Below are 20,913 nucleotides of genomic sequence, written 5' to 3' on the forward strand. Positions count from 1 at the left end.
AGTTGTCGCTGGTGGTGGGGGAGCTTACTGAGATCTCCATATACTATGGTAATCATGTGATGCCCGTAGTAAGTCAAATAGAAGATGAAAACATTCGATTACTTTTCCAGCGCTATGATCACCGTCAAAGACAGGATTCGAGGCCTTTGTCCCCATTGCTTCTTAGTGTTGTAGGCAGCCCCATCTCTTGATTACGAATATCACTTTCACAGCAAGCACGAATGCGCGAGAAGCTTCACTATTATTATATATATTGAAAGGATCTCCCCGGGAAAGCATGATGCCTTACTTGCCCCTGCTCGATCTGTTCTGGACCGCATAAAGGCCTTACTTATACTTATCCTCGATCGCCAAATCCCACAGAGATGTTTCCTCGGTGCTTTCAGAGAAAGCTGTCCAAGGTTCATCAATAATTGAGGAAATCAACCAAAGCATCTCTCCGGCTGTCCACTTTGCTTAGTAGGGGGGGAGGATCCGATCAATACAAGGGTTGCACCTCTTCACGCTGAGCTGGATCGATGGCCAGTGAGGCTGGTCGAAGTAGAGGATGAACTAGGAAGTCTTTCTGTCGATGACCTAGTGGCCAGTGCCAGAGAGTCGACTCGCTTTAGGTAGGAGTCCCCTGGCTTCCTTTCAGCGTTCACTTCCTTATCCCTATAAGTCGAGCTAGGGAAGGAAGTAGTGGGATAGAGTGAGTGAGAATTTCACTCCCAGGATAAGAGTCAGCTGTCCGGAGATCTTACCTGCATGTAAAATCCCATGCAATCTTGACTCTCCCGGTGAGTAGTCGTTCGAGTTGGCATGAATGGCACAGATGTTATCAGTAGAGCTTATATGCTCACTAAATCGCTCGCTTGCAAGGAGACAATCTATTCTATTAATGCATGCTGGCTGATCATCTGGTAGCTAGCTCAGCATCCTAAAGTTTGTAACAGAGATAACTTCTGTCAAAACATACCATTTTCCCCGGGTCTTTTCATTTTAGGTTATGAAGGTGATTGTAACTGGAAAGCTGCTTTATGACCTACGCTTCGCTCGTTTGGTAAGCTGGGTTCTTTCTTCCGGAAGTGTCTTAGAGGGATGAGGATATGAAATAGCTCAGGGAAAGGATACTATAAGTGACTTCCTGGGACTCGGGAGGGAAGAATGACCGCGACTGACGACTGAGAATGTTCTGAGTACCGAAAAAGCTCTACTGAGAACCTTTCTGCCCCATAATTGACCCCGCCCTAAACTATTGAAGAAGCGAAAGCAGTTGCCGCTTCTGAGTGAATATTGTACATTCATTTGACTCAATTCATTCGTTGTATCGTAGTAAAGGAAAGAAGAAAAGAATTCACTCAAGTGAAAGGAGCCCGCATTCCCTCTCTCCTTTCCCACACCCCTAATAAAATAATAAGAAAGGGGGTGGCCTCGTCCTCTTCCTCAGGTAGGAGAGACTACACCTTTCAAAAGGATAAACTTAGAAAACAAAGAGAATCAGAAAGGCCATCATTAATGCGAACAAGGCAATAGCCTCGGTTAGAGCAAAGCCCAGGATTGCATATCCGAATAACTGTTTTGCCAATGATGGATTTCTTGCCACGGAATGAATTAATGAACTGAATACGTTTCCGATACCTACAGCAGCTCCCGCTGAAGCAATTGTAGCAGCTCCGGCACCCATTGATTTTGCACCTTCTAACATCTCGAATTTCTCCATTCTCGTCATGCCATGCTTGTTCTCATTTCTTTTTAATTTCTAAACCTGACATACCGATTTTGATAGATTTGACGTCTTCGTTTTTTATTAATTCTAAAGCCAATTTGTTAGATTGGTCAAAGTAATAGTATAGGAAGATCAGAAGCAGAATAATTATTATGAGACAAAGAACAACGAGGTAATCCTCTCGGATTTTTGCTATTATAGATTTTGCACTTTCTAACATCTCGAATTTCTCCATTCTCGTCATGCCATGCTTTTTCATTCACTTCTTTTCTTCGTCGCTTCTTCCCCTCGTTCCCTTTCTCTTGGACATCTCACTTGAAATGCAATCAATGCATTCATTCTTTTCGATCTTATACTCAGATAGACTGAACATTCACCCACCCAATTTCGATAAAAGGTGAAGTCGAAGCTACTCGATCATTCAACAAGGACAGCTGGAATCTACGCGTTGATCCAACCTGCGCTACCAGCTGTCTTCTTCTTCCATTTCTATTCAGCTTGAAAAGAAGCCTCAAGCCCAAGAGTTGAGGAAAGGTAGGTTTCTTACTTAGTGCTTGCATTAAGGGCTTCACTTACGCTATTTCTTTGATTAACCCTTAGTAGGTTAGGTATGGCTACCTCGTTTAAGCAAAGAGGTCACAATCTCTGATGTACTCTATTTGATTTGAAGAGATGGAGTTGTCTCAGACTCATCAAAGGAATGAGCTGAAAACCTGCCCATAGTTAGAAGGAAAAAAAGAGAAAGTCCCAGCACTCGCAGGGGCGGATCGGGAGATCTAAGACGGAATCCCCGAGTAAGTAGGCGATAGAGGCGAACGCTTTATTTAGTGATCCCCAGATATTCTATCTCACATCGGAAACGGGCTCTGCCCTTCTGTTGGATCATACCTTGTTCCAGCTCAAAGCCAGAAAGCTAGTTTAGCCAACACGGTAATATGATCCTTAGGAAGGGCAGAAGGGCTCGATCCCAGACCAGGCTCCGCTCAAGGCGATGAATGACTAATATATTACTATTTTCCCTACGACCGAGTGAGCTGCTGCTCTTTAATCAGTTGCATTTGATTTGGGAAGGATCGGTATTCAAAGTAGTTCCGGAGAAAGGCTAAATTAAATGTATTTAGGAGCGAAATAAGCCGGCTATCCCCTTCTTAATAGACGCTGGCCCCGGAACCGGCTCGGGGTAAATCAAAATAGCAGCAATCAAGATACCAGGTCGTTTAAATCAGAGTACACTTCTAGAATCCCTGTGGTATGTAGAAAGCCCGCATTAAAGACGAGTCCTGTTCGTCCAACAGTTTCACCAGCCATATCTACACATAAAGAGAGCTAGTTTCCCACCTAGGTGAACCCGAAGCTAGAGCACAGGTAGAGACAGTGGATTCTGGTGACCAAGAAGCAGGGGCAGGTAGTGGATTCCGCGGATTTATAGTCAGTTTGTTCTCGTCCCCACATAAAGAGAAAGAAAGCGAGCCAATAGGTGTTCTCTACCATGAGTCAAGGGCTAGGAATCCACTGAATAGCTAGTAACATAGATTGTGTCTAAAAAGCTAAGAATCTCCAGGTCGTAAGCCTTTATACCATACCGCTTTTTCTAATTCTATATTTCTTTACTTCATATTTATATATCATTCTCCGTTTCATTTCCTTCGAAAGATATGGCTTCTGGTGGTTGTGTCCGCGAATATTAATGATTATAAAGTGGCATAGCTCCAGACATGGGCTTCTTCCCAAAAAACTATGGTAGCCGGATGTTTAGCAATAGGATACCCTTACTTAAGTTTCTCCGCACTTGGGCATAAATATACAATGCCACTTAATCCACTATCAATGTATCAATGGTGGTGGTCCTTCTGTGTAAAGTTAGCTAGTGTGGATTCGCGTAAAGCTGCCAAACAACCTATTGACAAGAGCCTATTCATTTTATTCTTGCTATTTCCGCACCCCTGTCCGGTTTTTTGAGAAAGAAAGTCGAGACATTCAGAAAGAGAGTTCTGGCATTTCTAGGATTAGAATACGGTCCTATTGATTCAATCTTTATGCTTGGCACGGAACTCTTGTTTCGAGTGAAAGGGAGAGCAGTGGCCCGCACCGCATTCACAGGTAAATTTCCCTCTAAGGGGCGGGGTGTGGAAAGCACTAGAAGTTAGTTGACTTCTCGACTTCTTACCTGTATTCCTTCTCTTACTAGCCTAGCTTGAATATTTCTTTCTAAAAGACTAACGGCAAAGATTTTCTACCTCCTGTAATGTAAGCTCGTTACGCTTAACGCCCACTTACTTAAAGACTCGTTGGTTCACGACTCTATAAATGAAAATCTTAATTTGAGTCGTTACCTACAGAAGCGGTTGCCCTTCTCCGGATTTACCCGGTGAGGGTGGCGCTTGTGAGTCAAAGTTGACACTTTCCATGTATGGATCATACCTTTGGCATCCTGGGACAGTAGCCCCAGGTACTGATGAAGTGACTCCCGGGTAGAGAAAGAAAGTGCTGGCAGAAAGGAACTCTCAAAGCATGGGGTTTCGCCGGGCGAAGCTCCTACCCCCTTCTTAGCCCCATTGACTAAGAAGGGGCTGTTGTCGGCATTTCCGCTCTTAGGTGCGTAGCCACAGTTTGCAAGTCAATTCCCCTGTCCGGAATCCGCCTCTTTAGCCCGTGAAGGCCTTTGAGGGCTTACTTAGTGCTTTTGCTAAGGAATACCGGTAAGGAAGGGAAACTAGGGCAGCTAAGCCACTACACTAGTACGAAGGAGCAAGCTCCGGCCCCGTTCTATCCACTAACCATGTAAAAAAATGATGGGTGGAATGGCGCGGCGCTGTAGTGTAGGAACCGGGCGGATTCGAACCGACGAATAGAAGTTTTGCAGACTCATGCCTTAGCCACTTGGCTACGGTTCCCTATAAATTCCATTTCTTTCCCCCTTGCCGCCTTCCTTAACAAGCTTTGCTTCACAGGGTGAGAGGTGAGACCAGGAATAACACAGATGCCGGAATGCTTTTGGGAGGAGGGTAACAGTCCTGCTATATACGAAATACTTAATAGCTAACGGCCGTATGGCATCTATCCATCCATGCTGAATGGAGCCCAACCTAGTAAAGGGCTTGGATCGAGGTCCTGAAAAGCGTGAAAGGCAGTAAGGACATTGATGAAGTCTAAGCATATCAAACAAAGCGAAAGACGAAGGTGGTAAGCGAAGCGAGCTACACCCACCGGTCCTCCGGAGGAGAAGTCGAAACCCGTGTTCAAGTAAAGGAGATACTGATTCATTAATGAATTTTTACAGGCAAAATGCCGCTGACAATGTGTTGAATTGGCAGGTTACCTGATGAAGAAGCTGGGAGGGTACCAGCTGCCTGCGTGGTGTTAAACCAAAATGCTAAAGAGAGCGAAGGGGAAATCATGAACTACGTTTCATGTAATGTAGTAAACTATAAGAGAGTTAGAGTACTGCAGTGGACACAATTCAAAAATCACCTTAAGGAAAGGGCTTATATAAAAGAAAGAGAAATTAAAAAAAAGTTCTAGCTCTAAAAATGAAGAAAGGAAGTAAAGACTTACTGAACACCTATCTTTGGCTAAACCACCTATTCTGGAATGTAGTCTGATACCCCCCAAATACTCAGATTGGGGATATCGTCCCTATCCCTGACTACACTTGCTTGGGATACAGCCCTTGAAGTCACGTTGCATAAGCCGAGAAAGCCTTCTACCTTAAGTACGAATGTAGAAAGAGCGCAACTACCACTTTTTCTCTCCTTGAGCGAGATTGAACAACTTATGATAAAGGATTTCCTTTACTATCCCAACCTGATATTGCGAAGAAGCTTGAATTCGTTAAGTAAGTTCACTTAGAATGGTTTGGCAATTCCCTTGTTAATCAAAAAACTTTCATTTAGTATGATGGCAAGCTGCCGCAGTTAGTCCGCAATTACTTTAGCCTTCGTAGTACCCTTAGGAAGATGCGCTCACGGCGACTCAGTTTCAGAGCTAGAAGTCCTTTTATCATCATCTTACTCCATACCTGGTTATACCTGAACTAGTACAGCAGGTTAGACTTAAAAAAGAATTCATGCTTCTTCGCAATATAAGGCAGAAATTGACAACAAAGGATGAGATTTAGTGTTTATTCATGAGGATGTCATAAGAGAGGTTAGGCGACATGGTCTAACCTGCGGCAGCTATGAATTTGTCCACCTTTTATCGAAATTGGGTGGGTGAATTCCTATTCCATTTGCATCTCGAATTCAATGTCTTCAGTCAGCTCTTCCGTCTAATCTATCAGTTTCATCTAGATTGCATTCCATATCAAGAAATTACTATATTAAGATATATATGTTATTTGTGTGCGTAAATGAGTGCAAAGACCAGGTTCTACCACTGCAGGGCTCAATCATGCTAGTTGGGCTATATGCTTCACACATGCAAGTCGAATGACGTTTTCTTGGAAACGGGAGTGAACGAAGGACCAACGACGATGAGGCTAATTATTTAGATAAGCATTTGCCTTAACCTTAAAGCGCTTAAGAAGTAGGCAGGTAAGGTAGTCTATAGGCCGATTGTTGTACTCCTGCACTAAAAACACCCTAAGCGAACTTGTCGTAACGGTTCCGCTTGGGGCGCTTCTTGCTGCAAAAATAGCATATCATCTTTAAAAAAAATTCATAAGAGAAGAAAGTGGTTAGCCTAGGGCAGATTCCAGGCAAGGTATGCTTAAAAGCTCTCCGAGTTCACAGGTGTCCTAGCTTATGCCCTTTTTAAATCACTCTCCTCTGGTCAGCTGGCGCCTTTACATCAGTTCCAAGGCAAGCAGGTGATGATGGAATCAGAACTTGAAGATCCTATTTCAGTCTCTGGGTAAGATTTCTCTATAATAGCAGTTCCTGTCCCGTATTATAAAGTGACTCTTTCGTCCCTTTCAGTTCTCGTGCCCCCTCTCTTCCATAGTCATTCCAGGAGAGTTAGTTGAAGCATCGCTACCAAAAGCATAAATTAAGGTCCCAAGGATAATAGCCATAGCTAATGCTTTCCTATCTTAAGACCTTACTCCTGCCAGACAGAGAGCGAGTTAGAGTTGCCTGGCTGCCAGTTTCCTTAACCAAGTGTGAGCAAGTCTAGAAGTCTCCTTCTTTTTCAAGCCAGGCGGAAGGACCCGCAGGAAGGGGATAGGGAAGAGGTCCATATAATAAGTAGGTCCAAGCATCCCTCTAGGCTTTTGAGCCTAGGTGGCCGGAAAAGCACTCTTCTCAATCCAGCTAGCAATGGATATGGATATTATGCAAGCTATTGACTTGAATCTCCGGGCCATCAGAAAGTTTGACGTTGGGACTCTGCCCGTTCCAGAATTTACTTCAAACGAAAACGCGGGAATAGAGAATCCCGGGAGCAGGGAAGACACTCGTCTTTGAAGCCGACGTTAATAGCAGGCCCAGTCAGGGAAGGGGGGTAAGGCAAGTGAAAACCATTGAGTCCCGCCCTGTATCTGTAAGCCATTGAGTCTAGCTCCGGTAAGAAGGAATAAGAACACACACAACAAAAGCTGTACTTCTGGAATGCGGATGTCTGGAAGGCATCAATCATCCCAGAACTAACCGATCCAGCTGTAACCTAGTCAAAACAGTAGGTCATCCAGATTCGAAACTGACTTGGGAGAGTAGGCCTCACCACTAAACACCAGCTTCACAGGCGAGCTTAAGGCAGAAAGCCAATGCTTCACACTGACCCAATCGGAAGGAAGCTAAATCAGTGACACGCGAAAGCCAAGAGCATCAGTGACGGGGTCAACATCCTTCCGAGAGGACCGCTCTAGTTGTTGAATGGTAGATCCTACGCTTCGTAACATACAGCTAAATAAAGCCCCTCAAAACCATTCCTCACTTGCTTGTGAATTGGCTTTGAAATGGCTTCCATCTAGTACAACTAACTTTATTTCCGCCTCTTCTAAGGCAAATCGGATTCTCGCATTGTATCGCTTTGTACAACTACACTAAAAGAAAAGCTTCGTCCTCCTCCTTCCCGGTTTGGATAGAGAATGGTGTTTTTGAACATGGCTGCCCCTATTTGAATAAGGCTGGATGATATATAGGAAGCTGTTTAGTTTACCTCGGACAATTGACTTCCTTGCTACAGCAAAGGAAATGTTTCGAACTACGGAACCGAATTGATAGCCTATCCCGTGAATAAAGCCCCGAACCCTCACAAGCGCTGGACTAGCAGCCTCGCCTATCCAAACTAGTAATTCAATTCCCCATGGAAAGGTGTCGAAGGAATAGAAGACAAAAGCAAGTTCGTGCCACTTTAGGATTTTAAGTTACCTCCGAAATAACCATACATAATACGGGCTTTCCATTGTTCTCGAACAAGAACAGTAGCGGGAAGTAGCCTAGCCTTGCTAACGGTTTTAAACCTTTATACCTCACTCAGGGCATAGCTCGAATCTAAGTAAGTTTAAGAAAAGAATCGTCTGTGAACAAATCGGCTCTTGCAAGAGAAGAAAGATCCATAGACAGCAAAAGAAGACTTTCGCTAAACAAGAGACAGCTTCACAAAAGAAAGAAGTCAATTCCTTATTCTATTATAGGTAGCGCGCACAGGAAAGAGAGAAGAGCGACAACAAGGTATCAACCCACTTTCAAGGAAGAGAACTGAGTGCTATCAATCCTCCACAAAAATCATTGTACGCACGAGTAGTAGATGAGGGATGGAGTGAATTAGAGAAAGTTTCTCACAGAACAAAGGGAGAAGAAAGAAAATCAAATAGAAAAGAACTTATAATAGAATCCCAACGGACCCATCTAACTAAAATACAGCCTACAGTGAACCAGCTGTTCACAAGGATTGCTATAATGGCGTGGCTTAAAGGCGTAGCTTTTAGTTTCATGCGTAGCCTTTTTTTTGGCTTGGACTAGGATTAGCGTGGCACTTGCACTCTGCTTGAACCGGGTTCCCTACTCTAATAAAGTAAGTGCCCCGAGGCTAGGTCTCAATCAATATAAAGAAAAGCCATCACTCTTAGCGCTGTCTCTTCAGTTGCGTACTCATTAGCCTAGTCTAAAGCTAGTTCAGCGAGGTAGTTTACTTGCTGACTCGATAGAGTTTGGGTACGACTCAGCTCTTTGAAAGCTTTCACCTCGACTAGAAGGAAGAAAGAAGCCTATAAGTATGTCTACCTTCCGCCTTGTCCTTAGATAGAAGAAGAACAGGAGAAGCAAGAATGGCAATAACCGTAGCTATTTCCGCTTCGGAATTGCTACTAGAAGGGAGTTCTCACCGGGAAAATCTCTTTAGAGAAGCAAAGTCCTAATCAAAGCAGCAAAGCAAGGTAAGTCAATTCTTTCTTTTAGGATAGATCCAAAGTGCCAGCGATTTAGGTGTTGGAGGAGTAAGGGCTTTTAGCCTAGGAAGACGACGGTGCTAGAGAATCAGTGAATGGGGGAATAATGATAGTCGAAGGGAGGTAGCGGTCTAAGCCTCTTAGGCTTGGCACAGGAACTCTTCTCTCACCCGCAGGAAGGCTGTGATGTGACCCAGTAAAGTGCCCAGAGGTAGGATGAATTGAATTAGCTAACGAATCTTCCGTAATGCTTGCAAAGAAATAAATAAGAAGAAAGTCTTCTGCCCAATGTCAATGTGGGGCGACTCGGAACGAATGGGAATAAGTGAATCAGAAATGAACTTATATAAGAGAGAGCAGAATAAGCGGTCTTGTGGGAAGGGGATGGAGAAGCGGATTCCTACTTCTTAATAGAATAGCTTGATCGACCACCATCCTTATTGACCTTCCCTCGGGTTGGTATGCTTGTGTGTCAAGCAATCCCGCTTCGGTAGCAGACTTCGGTCAAGGAAATCGCTTCAAGCAATGGCTTTGGATCGACCTGACTTCTTAGAGAGTAAAGCCAGTGAATGAATGAAATCCGTTGAATGAATAAGTCTTTATGGCTCAAGCAGCTAGCGGACCTCCAACATTGAGAAAGTCAAGCATGTCAGCACGCCCCCTACCCATGTAGTCGGCTTCCCGGTAGTTTGCGGGACGCTATTGGAATCGGTCTATCTAAATGGCCTATCTCCGGATGTATGTATTCTTGAAGTCCATTTATCTTCAATTCCCGGGCATTGATTGAGAGGGAATAGACATCCCCACTGAACGAGGAAGGCAGCAATCTCCTTAAGATAGAAATAGAAGGGCAATCCCCAAAAGAAGCGGCCAGAGGAGAGATTCATTAATAACGGATCTCGACCCCATATCATACGTACAAGAAATTTTCCCTTCTTCCCATATCACTCATTCACATTTAATATCATTCCCTGCCAATATTCTTGTTTAAGACAGATCGCTTCCCCCGCTACCCTCAGTTAGCGGGGGCAACGGGGGGCCTAGTCGATGTAGGCCCTCAAACCAAACGGCGGGCACGCCCAGCTTCTTAGTCAATCGGCACTTTCGTCTTGTTCTATATCGAGATATTCCATTCAAGTTAGACCACCTGCATCTGATCTGAGTCAGCAGAATCTAAGCTAGTTGCGGGTGGGATAGGGGCGCACTAGTGCTAAAGCCTACATATAGCTAAAGCTAAGGAACATACGAAGGTATTCAATTGCTTGCTACAAGTCAACTTGCTTCCTTCTTAGAGGAAGGTTTGAAAGAACTTACTCGAGGAGTAATAGCACGATACAGATGGTATGAAATCACTCGCCCTATAGAATGAAGGGAAGGAAAGGAGTGAAGATTTCTAGGGCAAGCACGAGGTCTGGTTCAAGGCAAGGTATAGCTTAACGGAATGAAGCAGAATTAGTCTGTATAGATAGACTGACTTGGAGCCTTCCTTCACTCCTTATCGGAAAACTTTGTATCTCGCTTAGAAAGAGTGATCTCATACCTCTTCCTATCGGTCTCAATCCTAAGACAGCAACTGCTGGCGAAGGCCCTTAAAGAATAACCCCCTACCCTCTCCTTAACTTATCGAATAGGGGCGAGTCATTCATCTCGAGCTACTAAGCCAAGGGTAGCCACTCTAGCAATTGAATACCTTCCAGACCCGGTACTGATGAAGAACAATACTCTAGCTAAAAGAAAAGAAAATGCATTCCTGAATGAATTCAATCCGGCCTGAGAGTGAAATAGAGAAGTGAGATAGAGAAGGGAGTTGTAGTTCTGAGTTTGTAGTTGGAGTTCGTGAGCCAATAAGTGAGCTTTTTCAATCCTCTCGAATCATAGACATGAGGACCGGGAAAAGGCATTAGTTGGCCGGCCTTAAGAAAGAAATTCTACATTATCGATGCTTTCGCGCTAGTCATGAATCCGTCCTGGGATATCTTGATTATCTTTATGATGGCAACTCCCTTGGGGGAATAAAGAATCGATCGTCTTTGGTTCCCACCAATCGATCTTCTGTAGAAGCAGGAGGTAGCGCGAAAGAAGAATTACAATTGCAAGTCGCCTTGACCCGGTAACCAAAGAAGCACACCAGACTCGAAGGAAAGGCAAGCAAGGAAGGCAAAGAGCTGGTGCCTTTTGCAATTGAATCAGCTCTTGGCCTATCTGCTCTTACTCTTCGAGTAGCTATACTGAGATACATGTCCGCTGTTGATGGTCTTTTCCACGTAACCGCAGTTGGTCTTATATCCATTGTTCAAATAGCCGTAAGCGGGTTCAGGAAATGTTTCTGAATCGGTTGTTACAGAATGCGCTGTAGGACGTCGAGGAAGAGAAGTGGGCTAATCCCCAGGTTCGGAGGTCTTGTTTGCAAGTGGAATCAGAAGGTTAGGGGGTGTGCACAGTTAAGAAGAAGAAGTAGTTTTGTTTTCAAGTTAATCAGATTTTTCCTATAATAAGAAGGGGATTGAAGGACAGATGATATGAATTTGTTTCAAAATCCCTGATCTGACTCTAAAATAGGCCTTGGTTAGACTGACTTTGAACTAAGCCTTATTTTGAACCACTAAGAGTCGTCCAGGAAAGGAGCTTCAGCTATGCCAAGAGAGGATTGCTTTGATTCGGCAGGTTCCCTTTTTCCTTAAGAGGAAAGCAAAGCCTATTCTGATTTACTTTTTAACTCGGGATTCTTTTTAGCATAAAGCCAACCCTCACATGCTGGGGGTTCGATAACCCGGTATTCTTCCTCCTCATGGACAAAATTGGATGCTTAAGCCAATAAGGTTGCACCTCTGTCCACCCTCTTTTTTTACTATGCATACGGATAAGGAATAGAAAGCGGGGAGAAGGTCCTCTTTCCTTAGAGACCTGGTAGTCGATGTCCTCTTTCAGAGTGAGCCCCTTGGCGACAAGCCTGGCCTTCTATTTCTCAATCTTGCCTTTTGATTCCCTATTGGTCTTATCCATTTACACCCTACGGGCTTGGCTCATTTTCTTTCTCTGGGTTTCAGAGTGAGTGGGTTAAGGAGCCTTTTTCCTTTTTCCGCCTTTCGTCTTTCCAGTCAAGCAGTGGTTCCTGCTCTTGCCTCTCATGAATCTACTCGGCCATTCCGGAATGAGTGAGCTTTTGTATCCGTATTGAAGAATCCGGTTATCGACTCGGCAGCTATTGAATCTAAGCCAATTGAATCAGCAACCGCTGGTACTGTAAGCGGTGTTCAAATAGCCGTTGTTGGGATCTTCTCTGCAGCTAGCTCTTCTTCTTACTGGGTTATGCTTCCTCATAGTTCTCTGGAACATGATTCTCTCATACGCACTCCTATAAAAGGAGTTAGGAAGCCCATTTCTGATCTGAGTGGTTCTGGTAGCACCCTGGTAGCCAATGAGCGCTTGTCTGGTATCAAATGAGCTCAAGTAGTTGAGTAGCTAAAGGCTTTGGTTGCCTTAGATGAAAGAATGTCCTATCTTCGGATAGCTTCCTACAGACTTCTTACCTTATTTATGGAAGTTCCTGGATTCTGTGAAATAAGAACAGAGGGACTTATTAGCAGCTCAAGCTCCATTTCAAAGGTGAGGAGTTCTGGCTGATTCAATATCACCGGAGTCTGCTAAGGGTTCCAAACCAGCAGCGAAGTTCCTTTTCGACGATACACTGGAATCGGGTCTATCTTAAGCGGGAAGAAAGACTACCGACGGGTATGAGTTCAATACAGGGATTCGCCATGAAAGAACTACCTACCAGACATCCTAGCTTGTGTAAAAATCGATTGAAGGACAGTACTCTTTCTCTACTGGAAGCGAAGGCAGGAGCAAAGCCTATTGATTCACCTGTTTGCTAACCTACTTGTCGGCTACCCGCACTCTGTAACCAGAATAGGGCTCTGGAGTTCATACCACCCGGCGGCTTCTATGAAGAAGGCGGCGCCTTAACTAGCCCTACCTAAATCAATTCCCTTGCTTGAATCGATACGCTTACCGGACTTCCATTTCTGTATTTCGAGCTATTCAATTGATTTTGTTGCAGACTCTTCCCCCGGCCCAGTAGTTGAGCTTGACCCTCGCCCTACGCGGAGATCTTTCCTTTTAGGTACAGGTTAATTTAGCTAAGGCATTCAAAGCCTTAGCGCTTACTCTTTCACCGTTCTATTAAATTGAAGGTTAACTTCCCCAAACCGGCCTTCAAAGGCGGAGGAGTAAAAAGCGACTTTCTATTCAAATTAGACAAATTTGAGCTTTATCCGCTTCAATTCAATAAGGAATTATTATCTAAATAGTAAGAGTGGGAACTCAAAAGCAAGAACTCTTAACCATCATTCCTTAACTCTAAAGGGCGTGAATGTGTAGATCAAGCAAGAAGGGAGCTATGGGATAGCGCCCGATTGATTGAGCGTCTTACAGCCAGTCAAGCAAGCTAGCAAAGCCAGCGCAGAAGCCCGGATCCACACAGGGAACTTCAAAGGAGGTTATCTTTAACCTACTGCTCTTAAAAAAAAAATGGAAATCTTTATTGGACCAAGGCCCTGTGATAGCCAGCTAAAACTTAACGGGGTTTTAGCATATTATTGTAATTACTAAGGAGGTAGGAAAGGATCCAGGGTTGCCTGAGGCCCTGAGAGCCAGGATGCTTGCTCTTGAAGATGAAGTAAACATGGTCATGGGCCAATATCTCGGTGCTGTTGAAGGTATGAATGAACACTTTACCCTAGTTGGGGGTGGGCGGGAGCTTAGTAGTTGCTTAGTCGTTCCAAAGTCAGCCGGCTTTACCAATAGGTACGTAAGCCCGACACTATTCTATTTACTCTCTCTTATGAGGGGCTGGTTGATTTTGCTATAGGGGCAATCTCTTGTCATCCCTTACCTATGGTTCAGGAAAGGGAATGGGAAGAGATTCCGAACCCCAACAGAAGAGCATGGAAAGGGATTGACCGGAATGATTGCAACGAGACACACCAACACCACTACTTAGAGGTGGAAAAGGGGGCGGTCGGAGGATGACAGAGCAATCATGCGTTGATCCCTTCTGACATCTATTGGGCCTTTTCAGAGTGTGATTCGTCGTTTCCAATGCGGTAAATAGCTTTTAGGCTTTTTAGGTAAGTTCCCCTCTTCCTATGCAGTTAGCTCGACTCCAGGTATAGCTCTTAATAGGCATGTAGCCGTAGGCGGGAACTCTTCTTTTTAGCAGTTAGGTATTGGCGACTAGTAGTTCGGGGTGGTTAGTAACCTTCTTTTTTTCTTATTCTTTGGTCAGGCAAGTCGGCTGGTAATCCCAACCGAATAAGCAATCGCTACAAGCAACCTATTTCATACCCTTTTCGTCGTACTTCCTCTTCTCCTTCTCTTCTTTCTCTCCCTGCCGAGCTTGTTGGAGTGCCATTGCCAAGATCTAGTTTAATTCCCTTTCCCCGGGAGCCTGTCCCAGTCCCACTAGTGCTAGTATCAAGAGGAACATCTTTCTTATGATATTTCTTCCTGTAGTGTAAAAGTATTTTGCATAAAGAGCCCTCAATAACAGGCTTGTCCTCTACGCAATAACTGAGGATAGAGGGACTTTCAACTCAATACCCGGGCCTTCTACTAAGAGTGTTGCAAATTCCCTTTCTTATCCCTTCTAGTTTAAGCCTTTCCTTCCTATGTAACCAAGTCCTCCTATGAACCTATCCCCGCCTAAAGGATAGGATAGATTACAACTAAAAAGTAAAGGCTGTCTTCGAGCAAGCTCTTAGCTTTCATCGTGAGTGAGAGAGGAATTGAGGCTGATCCTGCTAAGGTGAAAGCCATTGTGAGTCTATGTCGTCACCCCGTAACCTCAAAGAGTTGCGTAGTCTGCCGGGCCGGCTCCAGCCTTTGATCTCAAAAGCTAGAACTCGATGTCCATCCTTTTCCCGTCAAGACGCGAACTTTGTTTGGAGGCCAAAGCACAAACAAAGAAAAAAGGCTTTTATTCCTTGATCTGATCTTTCTTATGTCTGCTCCTGTCTTGTCGCCTGAATTCAGCATACTCCATAGTCTTCATCTTTGTCCTCTATGCTTGAATTAAAGCTTAAATCCCGGAATTCAATATCAAGATCAAGGGTGGAATCCTGCGTAAAGGCGTTGTGTACAGGTAGGCAGGAAGAGATAGTAGCTCGCAGGCCTCCACCAGAAGTGATGAATTGCTTAGATCCAATCTGCCTCCTAACCATTGCAGGTGCATAGCTAATGGCTCCCCCCTATATAGATAGAATGCTGAGTAAAGGAACCCTTAGGTTTTGCCACATCTGTATATCACATCGCATGGAGCCATCCAGGGTGCTCTCCACACAAGACTCTGATCGCCCATATGGCTGAGGATTTCAATCCACTCCTGGTTGCTGTATGTAAGGTCCCGGCCACTGACTTGAGAAAAAGTCTTTGATTTGAATTCTATTTTCTGGGAAGTAGGGTCTCGTGAATCTGTCTTTGATACACTTGAGATGGCTCTGCATCCAGATGTCTAATAATGGAGCACATCCTACAAATCGCCCTTCTTCCTCAGTTCTGCAATGATTCAAAGACCGGAAAGTCTCTGCAAGGATAACTGGTATGGGATTGACTCCATGCTTGAGCTGAGAGAAGAGATTGATAACCGACCATCCACATATCCTATAGCTTAACATCTCTGGCAGCTAGTTTCGGGTGTAAACTCCTAAATCCATTGAATCCGGATCCTAATCCTACTGGCCTTACTCAAACAAAAGCACCAAGACTTAGCCCCTAGCTAGCACAGAACAGACACCATAGGAAAGGGCACACCAAACCATTTTGGAACAAGGTCAACCTCACCACAGAAGAGTCTAAGCTTTGCCCCAGGTAACTTCTATTTCCTTTATTTTGGCACTAATCTATTTATACGTCTAGTAGCTTGAGACTGCCACTCGACCCCCTAAGCATCATGTCCCTCTTCTTCTGGTGAAGCTGCTCTCTGCCCAATCCCTTGAAGTTTGGCTTTCCTGGCTAATAGTCCGACTTGGCTGGCTTTTCTGGGAATCTGTGTGAAGGCTCATCTGTTTACCCGAGCTTGCTTACCTTCCTTTGGTTGTTTGATGGAAACCCGCCTGAAAAGAAAGGCTAGCTTAGTTACCTCCCGGCCCTACCTGATAGTTACCTTGGCGGAGGATTGGCGTGCAGGGATTCAAACTGCTTATTCATTCACCCTGGAAGGAGCAGATTCTCGAGTGGGCGCCCTAAAGCGCTCATGCTATCATACAGATGCCAAATCTCTTACTGATCCCTTTTCCCTTTACTTCAAGCTTCGATGACTTCGCTTCAACCGGGCTAGGAGCTTCTCTTACTTCACCGGCTCGCTTTCTTGTGGAAAGATTCGCTCTTTCGCAGTTGTCCGGCCTTGCTTGATTGAAGATTCGACTATTTAAGAGCTCGGCCTTGAGCCCTACCTAAATCAATTCCCTTGCTTGAATCGAGCCGCCTCTAGACTAGCAATTCCTTTCCCCGACTCGGACATTCAGCATCTTCTTAACCGGCAATCTCCTTTGGTGGTCTACCTTTCCTTTTTGCAAGCGCAGGGTTAGCCTCATAATCATAAGGAGTAGGAAAACCTCTTTAGATAGAGTAGCGGGTACAGCTTTACCGATCTCAGAATACTCTTTTCGGATCTAGCCGGAAGAGGGCCCGCCCGGAAAACTAGACCCGATGTCGGAGTAGGATTCCCATCTACCAGTTGCTAACCTATCACTGCAAATTCAATCAAGTTGAAATCAAGTAAAAGAAAAAAATGTAAAATCAATGGCCGCGCAATCAGCGGTAGGCTTGATAGATTGCACTACATAAAAGACTGGTTGCTCGATTGCACTTTCTAGATGTAGATGAAAGTGACGACTTGGTCGTTTATCGTCATTATACGATATTTCCTTGTGAAGCTTGACATTTTGGAAGAATCGCAAAAAAAAAGAAGTAATCCAACCCACGGAATCGACTTGAATGGGCTATTTGAATCTATATGTGTGCGGCCAAGCAAGCTAGCCAATGCGAAGCGTTCTGTGATTATCTACAATATTATTAGATATAAATGTTCTTTTCTTCAATAGCGCACCAAATGCGCGCAAAGCCGGAGGGGAGAAAGAAAACTTCCAGCTCATACCGCCTATACCCCCCCCTGCCCAACTATTAGCAGGTTCTTCAGTCCTGCTCTCGTCGTACCCGAAACTCGAACCATACCCGAGCGCGTCTATCATGAAATCTGAAAAAGGCCTGGTGCTGCCCGATCCCTAGATGTCCTTCTTCATTCGTGAGAATCTGCCTATTGAACTCAAAACAGGTTCTCCGATGAAGGCGACTCTCCTGGACTACCAACTAACTCTTAGGAGGTGTATGTTCCAAACCTAGAATCCTACTTTGATGGTTCTGGCTTCTATCTACGACGCGTCGAATTGACCAGGAAAAAGAAATCCTGAGTGAATGGATCGAACTCACGAACGAGCGACTCGCCAGACTCGAACTGGCATAGGCGAATGAATCGGATCTAAATTTTTCTATCTATCTTCCGCCAACAGGCGTCGCTTTGGTTACGCAGTTCGGTTGGCGGCTCCCTACGTCTGCGGGCCGGTAGGCCAGCCTTCCGGTGGTAAGATATTGTGTCTTCTCACGATAGGCCAAAACAGCTCCCGAATGTCTTTCTATCAATCGAGAGAGGTATAACCAACCTTATTGCGAGTCTTATGGGTCGTGCAAGCGACGACGAAACGGTGAAGTAGGACTAAAACTCCTGGTAAATCCCTGTGAAAATGAGTTAGTTTACTACTGACAAGTGCGAATAAGATTAAGATTATGTATTAAATTATTTAGAGTTGGACGCTAAGGCTTTCTTTTACTTCTAAAAAAATACAAGAATAGCATGAATAGATAAGGGCATTGTAAACCTGTATAGAGGATTATTACAAGCGGGGCTGTCTATCTTATGTTCTCAAGTAGATAGAAGAGGAAGGGTTCAGTCGTGTGTATGAGAGCTTAGATCGAGCTCTGTTTAAGATAGAATGTCATTTTTCGCCCGCCCCGGAGACTCTTCTTTACAGGCAAGTTATTTCCTCTGACCGGACTTGAATCTACTCGACCTACGAAGTCATTTCCTATACCTATTCTACCTATACATAGGAATACAAGGGAACCCTTTCCAATGTGGTAGCGGGCGCGGATTATCTGGTTCCATTGAGCTTCCAATTCCTGTAGGAGTATCCAATTGCAATTGACATAGCCATAGAAAGCCTATTCACGTCATGCATACCCATAAGAGCCCCCCTGAGACTTGCTTCTTTTAAACGTCTCCCAGTTTACAAGGTGCAATCGCTTGCTTACTCTGGTCTGTGGATCTCCATTTCCTATGAGCTCTATCAAGATCATCAATCCAATTCGCAACACATTGCATATAGGGAATGGCGGAGGTGGTGGCGTGAATGAGGGTGTGTTGACCAGCCCGAGAGCAGGTTTGCTTTCCACCCCGAAAGCCGGCTATTGACCTTTTCAAAAATGAATTGGAAGGTCTCCTTGTCCCTGTACGATGGGAAAACCTAGATCTTTTCCTAAGTTTCATGGATGTTGAGGGCCTGCCATCCATTGATAGAAAGCTTAATTCATTGAGGAAGATGGCTTAATGGAAGTTGTAGTGTCTGTTCCGAGATACAAGTTTGCAGGTTTTTAAATGATTTCCTTATTTCTTCTTTCCGGTTTGAGATCCAGTAGAAGTGGGAGTGCCGCAAGGCTCTTGAGTTAAATGATGCTCAGGATTGAGGAAGTGGTCTTATTGGCATTCGGAATGGAGTCTGTCCCGAAGGAATCTCATCTCTCTTCCAATAGAACAGGAAGTCTCAAGCCAGTAGCACGATAGCAGTCCATTCAATCCATTCAGTCAAGCCATTCCAGGTCATCTTGAAAAAGGATGGAAAAACTTTAGGTTAGGAAAGCAGGTGCTCTTATTGGACGTCACGGGAGAAATGAAATCCCGATGGCTGAGAGGGTCATACCCTTCCGAGCGTACCAACTTTGATTAACATCGAGTCGTATGTTTCGCAGCAGCGGTCTGGACTCCGGACGGTCTGTCCGAGGGACTGGAACCCAAGGCTCTTCTTAGTCTAACATGATTGTTGTAACGGTTGCTCATTTGATTTGGATGGAATTCAGTGACAGTCCACTCCTTAGGTCATACCAAGGTGCCTTCCAAAGGCAATGAGGGTTCTCATCTAGGGGAGTTCACAGTGGTGAGCTCAGTTATAGAAGGAGAGGTCGTAACTTAGGTTACAGCCTCGGGGCAAGGAACGGCCACCAACATAGGATTTAGAATGATATATCCTATGCCAGTTGACTTTGTTGGGTGGTATACCCATTACCCCTGTCTATCTTCGGAGAAAACGGCATCAACTGTAAAGAGGGTCTATGTGAATATTTGGTTAGAACCCGACTCTTTCCTTCTCTAATTCGTGTCTCACCCGGCAGCGGGTCTTCGAAGACCAGCCGGTCATGATGGGAGTCCTGAAAAGGATCCTCTTGGTGGCTGCTGATGGTCTGACTAAGGATTTCTCTCCTGTCTCATCGTTGGCCCTGTTGAATGCGCATCATCCCTATGGTATGGGGCGATTGCCGTTCAACTCAAGTATCAGTGTCGGCGATTTTCAACGATCTCTCGGCTTGCTGGTGCGGGTTTTAGGACACTTTCCGAGCTCAACCATACCCGTAGCTTAAAGATCGAAAGGTACGAAGTTACTCGAGCGAAGCGAAAGGCTTCGGGCTATGTAAGCCAACCTCCCTCTTGACCTATGGTTAGGAAGGGGATTACCTCTTCATCCTAATGTCAAGGGTGTTATTCTTAACTACCTAAGACATGAGCTTCGTCCTCGCGAGCTTAAGCTTGCTCCGGAGGAGCTCCACCTATCGGAAGGCACAAGAGATTTTCTCGAGTGATCCCTCCGGATTCAGAGTTGGTTACGTTATGTTAGTTGGTACGCCGTTACCACTAGCAACCCGGATGCTACCATAGAATCAATCTTCGAAGGTCCTACGGTTATGACTCATTGGAAAGCTCAAAAGAGTGATCCTGAACTAATTCAATTCGATCGTCTGTGGCGATTTAGTCTCCTCGATCGATTCCTAGTAATAGGATGGTAATTGAGTCAGGTTACATCACTGGTGGTATATGTGGCACATCTTTCTTAGTCCAGGCTCGGGGCCTAAACCAACCTATCGCTTCGCTCTAGTGACTACGTTCCTCGAGCAGGGAGTGGTCTTGTCTTTCCGGGGGCAGCCCTTGAGACCACACCATCTACGACCATCATACATAAGACTTTGGGCCTATCTCTAGCTCTAGATAAAGGCTCTCTCTATCTAAAAGGGTAGTGAGTTACTGTCGAAGTGTCAGGCCTTTTCGATTGATCAAGTTTATCCGTCATGTCTGGCTGTGATACAGTTGGCGGGAAACTCCGGGTGGGGCGGTCAACTCACTTACTTAATATAGTATCTCCTGGATTAAGGGAGACTATACCCTGTGCAATGACTTTTCCGCTTTTGCATCTACCATTACTGGCAGTAAAGCCTCCATCCAGTAGATCTTAAGCTAGGATTCTCGAATGGGGAGAGCTACTCCCAGAAGACTAAGACTGCTATTATCAATATAAAGCGTAGATACATTAGAGCTCGCTCTTCTCTAAGACCATCTCAAGGTCCTCTATTTCCAGCTAAAGGAAATAGAGAGTCTAAGCCCTTGTCCCTTTCTCTCCCTGCTTGCCTCACCTAAAAAGCCTAAAAAGGCAGGAGGCTTAGCTACTAGTCCGAAAGCCAGAAGCCGAAGGAAAATGAGACTCGCTAAGACTAGGGAAAG

General features: G+C 44.9%; 2 protein-coding genes across 4 annotated transcripts in view; both read right to left on the reverse strand.

Moving 5' to 3' along the window:
• LOC127744385 (ATP synthase subunit 9, mitochondrial) overlaps positions 1-2,272 on the reverse strand; it is a 41,952-nt gene extending 39,680 nt beyond the window's left edge. For both annotated transcript variants that reach the window (XM_052256575.1, XM_052256576.1), the window contains exon 1: positions 1,392-2,272. In XM_052256575.1, the coding sequence (XP_052112535.1) occupies positions 1,463-1,711 (249 nt within the window). In that variant the 5' untranslated portion in view covers positions 1,712-2,272 and the 3' untranslated portion in view covers positions 1,392-1,462. The remainder of the gene's footprint in view (positions 1-1,391) is intronic.
• LOC127744386 (ATP synthase subunit 9, mitochondrial) overlaps positions 1-20,913 on the reverse strand; it is an 80,559-nt gene that overhangs the window by 39,680 nt on the left and 19,966 nt on the right. The window lies entirely within an intron of this gene.

This window comes from Arachis duranensis, unplaced genomic scaffold, assembly GCF_000817695.3.
Source record: "Arachis duranensis cultivar V14167 unplaced genomic scaffold, aradu.V14167.gnm2.J7QH unplaced_Scaffold_28291, whole genome shotgun sequence".
Lineage (NCBI taxonomy): Eukaryota > Viridiplantae > Streptophyta > Magnoliopsida > Fabales > Fabaceae > Arachis > Arachis duranensis.